Source organism: Argiope bruennichi, chromosome 1, assembly GCF_947563725.1.
Source record: "Argiope bruennichi chromosome 1, qqArgBrue1.1, whole genome shotgun sequence".
In the NCBI taxonomy this organism is placed as follows: Eukaryota; Metazoa; Arthropoda; class Arachnida; order Araneae; family Araneidae; genus Argiope; species Argiope bruennichi.
Window position 1 is genome coordinate 87,301,834 of NC_079151.1, and position 7,175 is coordinate 87,309,008.

Below are 7,175 nucleotides of genomic sequence, written 5' to 3' on the forward strand. Positions count from 1 at the left end.
ACGGTCTGGCCTGTAGAGCGCCAACACACACACACACACACACACACACACACACACACACACACACATTGAGCTTTATTATAAGTATAGATTATGAAAAATTGTACAAATTCTAAAAATATATTTCTGGCCATTTTAGTTTGGAAGTTGTTAAAAGTCGTTTGATGTTATTATCATTTAATAATTAAAATATTTTAAAGGAATATAATAATTGTCTGCTAATGATTCTTTATTAATAAAAATTACCGAGATTTTACTGATGGTTATTTGTTTTTGTAATTTTATGCGAACTTATATGAAATCTCATATTTATTTATTAATGACCGTTTTTCACAACCAGCTAGTTCATCTGGAATATCGACTTCTTGGCTTTTAAATTATTAATATGATATATTAATGTATTAAAGAATTTATTTATCAGTTGATAATACTGAAAAATGTTAATTTAATAGAATCACTCTGCAATAAATTGCTGTCCTTGTAAATAAATGAACTGAAAATGGAAGTGAATAACATGTTTCAAAGTTAAAGCTTTTATCAAATTTATAATCTTTTTATAGTTTTATTGATTATCTTTTTATTATTTGTTAACATTAGCAAAAACAAAAATTCCAAAATGTATTCGTCGAATTTTTAAATAACTTATATATTAACTTTTGGACCTCGGAAACAACAGTTATCTTCTTAGAATTAGTTATTAGAAACTAACAATTTACCTATCGTATAACAACTGTAGATTTGTTTATAAATCTACAGTTAACGAAAAACATACAAACAAATATTTATATGTATATAATCAAAATTTCAGTGCTAATGCAGGAACAATCATGAACTCATGAAAAAAGAAATCGTTGCACTATTTCCAAACATAAATTATTTGAGGTAATTATCTTCACAAGGATCATTATTCACCAAGAAATATGAAATCAGATTCATCATTTTATCATTAAAATACTTAGACCTAATTATTCAAGAAAAGTCACTTAAGGGATTTAATATATAATCATATAATTAAAATGTCTTTGACTGTAAATTTGTTTTTGAGATTGGATCTTTTGGATGTAACATGGAGAAGCGTAAACGAGTTCAGGTCTGCTCAAGGGACCCAAGTAGGTTGGTTACACTTTTGGGAATTGTTTCCAAATTTAGCTAACAGAGACGTGAGTTTCATGAGAAATGAAAATTTCATGATGTCGAGTGTATATAAATAGAAGATACGTGAGATTCCATCATCAGACTCATCATACAGCGGGGATCTCACTAGAACAGCGTAAGTAGTATCCGGTGTATCTTTTGTATCTTTAATTAACTATTTATTTTAAAATGTGACTAAAATATTGAAGTGTTTTTTAAAAGCTTTCTGTAACTGAAAATTTTTAAGTGTTTAAAATTAACAGAATAAAGATAACAAATTAATTTAATCTGGGAGACAAGAATAAAGATAAAAGCACATAGTATAGCAAAGGTTTTATAAAACCATTTCAATAATTAATAGCCAAATTTTTTTAGTATGCGTAATTGCATTTGTATTTATTTTAATCATATAGATTTCAATTTATTTACATGCAAGATAACTATAATAAATAAGTTTCTTTCGCACTGAAAAGGTTAAATATTTATTTTGAGTTTTGAAATATTATAACGTTTTCTATATTGCTACCGTTCATATATAAAAGTTATTAGAAATTTTAACCATTAATATTGTTACTGATGAAAAGCTATTATTATATAATAAAAATAAGTGGATAAAATTCTGTATTCTATCAACATATTAAACAATTGCGTTATCTGGATGACTATTTAATAATGTTTTGCAGAAATGGGGTATCTTATTTTTCTTGCGGTTTTATCTTTTGAAATTATTTTCAAGAGTTGCTCAGAAAATCACGATTTTTTAAAAATGTTTTTTGAAGAGTTTTTAAAATCGTGAAATAATAAAAACAAAAAATTAGAGTTCCTTTTAATTATTTTTTTATTGCTCTAGAGTACAAACAGTTATTTTTTATGCTTATAAATATTAATTTTATTGATGCATTTTTTATACAACTTTCAAGCTGATAATTATTAGACATGGTAAGAGTATATTTAATATAATATTAGAATTTGTAAAAATAATTTCATTTAAAAAAAATCTTAGACATTTATTAGCACTTTTTACTTCTAAAGAATAGGTATTGAAAATGAAATTTGAGGTACAGAAATTGAATACAAAAGTAGATCGTTTAAAATTCTTGCTCAGAATCTACTGCTGTCTCTCAAAAAAGAAAAATGAAATAAACAGCAAAATTTTCATTGGTAACTGGCAAATTATTTATGAGAAAAATTGTAACATTTAATGAAATGAAACCATGAAGAAGAATTGAATGTAATAACATCTAGTATTTAATTTGTTACATTGGTTTGGTTTGGTTATATTAACGTCCCGTTTGAAGCAACACTAGGGCTATTTTGGGACGGACCTCGTAATTTTGAACCACGGTCAGATGACGAGGACGACCCCTGAGCTAGCATCCCCCTCTCCACACCACACCAGCGGGAGGACGTTTCGTCATGACGGATTTAACGTGCAACAGACCCCCTTCCACGACGGTTCTTCGGTGGAATCGGATCTCGAACCTGAAACCCTCCGGTTCCGAAGCCGAGACCTTACCACCAGGCCACCGCGGACCTTAATTTGTTACAATTTGAAACTATATAGATATAGGTTCTAGATGGTTAAATTAGTTGGTGACCGTTGTATCATCGAGTTACCACATAATTTTTTGAATATCTGTAGTTGTCAAGTATTCCAAGTACTGACCATAGCAACGTACCTCTTTCGCTTTAACGAAATGGATCTTTTGTGGATGTGTATGATTAAAAAAAATCAGAAATATATTTGAATTTTGAGATTTTAGTTGTATAATTTTGAATTATTTCGGGAACATTGAGATCTGGGCATTATTGAAATTTATTGGCTTGAAAGTTTTAATAAAAAAAGAAAACTTTTTTTTTATACAGTGGATGCCGCTTGTAAGGATCGCTTCTGGTCCAAGCTAAAATGATTACTACATTCGATTGAGCAGTGCATTTAGAATACTTTAAGATAAATATAACTCTATAAGTATATTATGGACAGCAGAAGAACACGCAATGTTATTCGTATTATTTATTCGTTTTAATTAGAAACAGAAAAATCGATTAATGTACAGAATTGAAAAATATTGACGCATAATTAATTATTTAATTTTAATTAAAAGTCATCTAGACTATTAAGTTATCAAACTTTTTCTGGATACACCTTTCATATGAATAATATTCAGCACGGTATAGTACTGAAAGGTTAAAGGATTGACGAAGTGATCTGGGGTGAATGAGATTCTCTTCTGACTTCTCTGAGTCTTCATTGTTCTCCTGTTACGTGCCGTTTTATCCAGATTCATCTGTATGTACAAATTGTTCCTTTTATAAGTATTTTTAGTTTTCTTCTAATTAATATCAGTGTTGATCTGGGTTCATAATCTTTAGAAATATCTGATGACTTTTTAATGAATCCGAGTCATCCATTTTATTCGTCCTAATAAAGCATTCAAGCCAAACCACCTGGCCATAGTAATTGATCAATATAAGCAAATTGTTGATCACTAGAATATCTATGATCACTAAAAGCGATGATAATTGTATTACAACATAGACTCACCTAATAATAGTTGTGTTAAGTACCTTAATTCTATTAGGATTTTGCGCTTCCGTTTCATAAAACGATGATTTATTTCCTCCTGGCAGAGTAAATTCCACTCTGTGAGTGAAATGCATAATTGTGCATGGTCACTCTTCTTTTTCTTTCCTACTCCCTTCACTGAAAGCATATTTTTATGATAAACGTTTGTCGGGTTTCATGATGAAATAGAAATTAATTATTAAATTATAAAAGTCCTTTACAAAAAGTCATTTTCTTCTTACTGTAGTCGGCGTGTCTAGAATAATTACTGCTTCCCTGAAATCACTAAAGGAATAAAAGAGAAAAACCTGCATAATATGAAACATTCAATTTTATTATCTTGAATGTGTTATATAAATGTCAAAAAAGTTCATTTTCTCAAGAATATTGGAGTCTGCAGACCTAACATAGACAAAAAAATTATTTATTTTATCAAGAGGTAGCTAATCTAATCTTATATGAAACATTGATGGTTTTCTTTTGATTTTTAAAACCTAAATTTTGCATCAAATCTCTCTTGTTCATTCGAGTTTATCAATTGATTAGATTCTTGAAATGATACATCGATTCTTAAAAGTATAAAATCATTTTAACTTAAAGAAAGAGTAAATTAAATAAATGGAATTTTAAGAAGGATAGCAAATGTTTGAATTAATAATTCAGAAATTTAATTGCTTTATAAGTATTTGTCAATATCAAGTTCAAATATCAGTTCATGCTGAATTCACTATAATTATTCTTACAGGAAAATGAATTTTACGTCATTAGTATACTTTATAACTAAGTTGTTAGCTGTCATGGGCGCCAGCATAGATAGAGAAGTAAAGAGGAGCTTCACGGATCTTGGCTGTATGGGCATCTATGATAAAGCGAAGTTCACCAGGTTGGACAGAGTGTGTGAAGAATGCTACCAACTGTACAGAGAATCTGAAGTGCACACCTCATGCAGGTAAATTTCTCAGCGTTTTATTATTGTTTTAGGAATATATATTGTTTTAGGAAAAATATGCAAGACAAGTTTTATATTAAATGGTGATTTTCTTTACAAGTATATTTTAACACTATTTTTTCATTTGTAGTTACAAGATATCCATACTTCTCGAAGATTTTATTTGGAATATTCTTTCATAAAAGTTTTCTATGAAATTTTTGCCTTTTTTTGTTGCCGTTAGTCAAAAATTATATTTTTACAGTATCTTTCCCAGTTATATTTTTTACCTAACTATTTTATGAGGTAGAATTTTTTGAAATACCAATTAAATAGCAGATATTGTAACTTCTCCTTGAAATATTAATTAATATCAGTTTAAAACTTATGAGAAAGGAGTTTCATTAAAAATGAAAATTTCTTAAGTGTATTCAGTTTGTTATGATTTTTATTTTGAAAATATTTCTGGAGCTTGTGAAATTTTTATTTTAAAATGTTATTATAACATAATTATATAAATATATTTAATACGAAATTACTTAAATGAATTGTTTTCACCTAAATTATATGTCAAATAAAATAAAGTTCAAGAATTCGATTCCAAAAATAGTGCCAACTTAGAAATTTTTAATAAGGCCATAATTTAAGTCCATGTCTTACGGCGTACTTTATTTCTAATCATAAATTTACATATTGTAAACCAGAAAGCGTGAATAATATGATAAAAGGCACTTGGTTAGAAAATAAATTTGCAAGGAAAGGATTCTGCATTTGGACTGACCAATCATTAGGTAGCAGAAGAAAAGCATATCAAGAATAAAAAATAGCTCAAATCTATAGTAAATGAATCACACTTACGATCAATATTATTTACGAATCATAAGTGATAATGAAATAAATAGATATTTCTAGTTGTCATAAAATCCAATTATAACTTTAAAAAAAAGATATAATGAAAGATAATATATTTAAAAGATACCTTTTAAGGATGTAATGCAAAATTTATAATTAATAAGATTTGAATGAATAAGAATAAAAAAAAAAAACTTTTTCCTGTTTCAAGTAAATTTTTTTTCTCCATATTTTAAAGCTATGACAAAACTTTTAAGGATTCTTATGACAGCTAATATTTTTATAATGTTTTGAGCAAGAATACTTTAATACTATCTTTATCGCTGGTATTTTCGAATGGAAATTATGCTTATTATATTTTAGAGTTACAATGGAACTTCATTTAAGGAGTATACTTTGTTCCGAATTTTTCTCTTATTACGAAATACGAGTTAAGCGAGATACGTTTTTCAATAAGAATCAGTGTAAAATAGGACAATGCATTCCATTCTGAAAAAAAATATACAAAAAAATTATAATAATGTAATTTATTACTTATAATGCACGCGTTTTACAAGAAAGTTGTTTAAGATTGTGTAAGTTGTTACAAGAAAGTTGTCTAAGATTGTGTGAGTTGTACAAGAAGGTTTTTTTAAGATTGTCTAAGTTGTTACAAGAAAATTTTCTAAGTTTCCTTCAACTACTGTTCAAAATTTGGCGAAAAGAATCAGCATTACTGCCTGATTAGAATAATGTTCCTCAACGTCCGATGCAATCATTTACATACTTATAGCATATCGCTTATTTCGATGCAAGGCTGCTGATCTATTATTTACTCCTGAATGAGCAAATTTTATCCACAACCTTTTTGCTGTGGCTTAGAAAGCAACCCCATTATCTATAATGCAGTTCTGATCATGCTTTTGTCGATGTCGTTGCTTTCCATCTTTAGCCACATAATCTTGGCCAAAAGCACAATCTCTTCATTTAAAGTTTTACAGACACTTACACAAGCTCTTCGGAGTTGCGTTCGACAAAGCTATCGGGGTAGAAATTCTTCCAAGTAAAAATAAGGATTTTCTTCAAACAAGTGACTTATACTTAAGAAATAGATCAATCCTACATGTGATCCCACAGAGTTCATCTTTCGTTCAGCGAAACCTGAATTGTTAAGGGAATCATTAATTTTTATATTTTGTTTTGATCTTTATACGATTCACTCATTATGGGAGATGCTTATAAAGCAAGGTTTGATTATATCATAAATGCATAATATGTAAGCATTTATGTGAGTGTTAAGATTTACATAAGGAATTTAAATAATATCATGCATCTCATATAATCATATTTTGAAATTTTCATGAAATTTAATAAATTCCAATTTCCTTTTGCAGGTCAAACTGTTTCAAGAACGAATACTTCACGCAGTGCATTGATGCTTTATTGCTAGAGAAAGATCAAGAAAAACTGTTCTACATGGTTGATAAGTTGTTCGGAAGAAGAAGGTGATCTATTCATCATGGATTCAAAAATTGACATTTGTATAATTGCTAATTCTTTAATAAAATAGTCGGCAGCGCGAAATGTATTTAATTTTTTTCTGTAGGTTTTGTTGTGGAAATATCAGATTATTTTTTTCAATTATATACAGAAAAATGTTAGAGAAACAAAAGCTCAAGAATACCATTGCTCAAGAATGTTTTCTGCTCAATCATG

General features: G+C 28.3%; 1 protein-coding gene across 1 annotated transcript; it reads left to right on the top strand.

Annotated features, from left to right (window-relative positions):
* Positions 1-1,248: 1,248 nt before the first annotated feature.
* Positions 1,249-6,968, top strand: LOC129969373 (crustacean hyperglycemic hormone-like). Its single transcript, XM_056083924.1, has 3 exons — positions 1,249-1,270; positions 4,446-4,649; positions 6,854-6,968. The coding sequence occupies exons 2-3, from the start codon at positions 4,450-4,452 to the stop codon at positions 6,966-6,968; spliced, it is 315 nt and encodes a 104-aa protein (XP_055939899.1). The 5' UTR covers positions 1,249-1,270; positions 4,446-4,449.
* Positions 6,969-7,175: the final 207 nt, after the last annotated feature.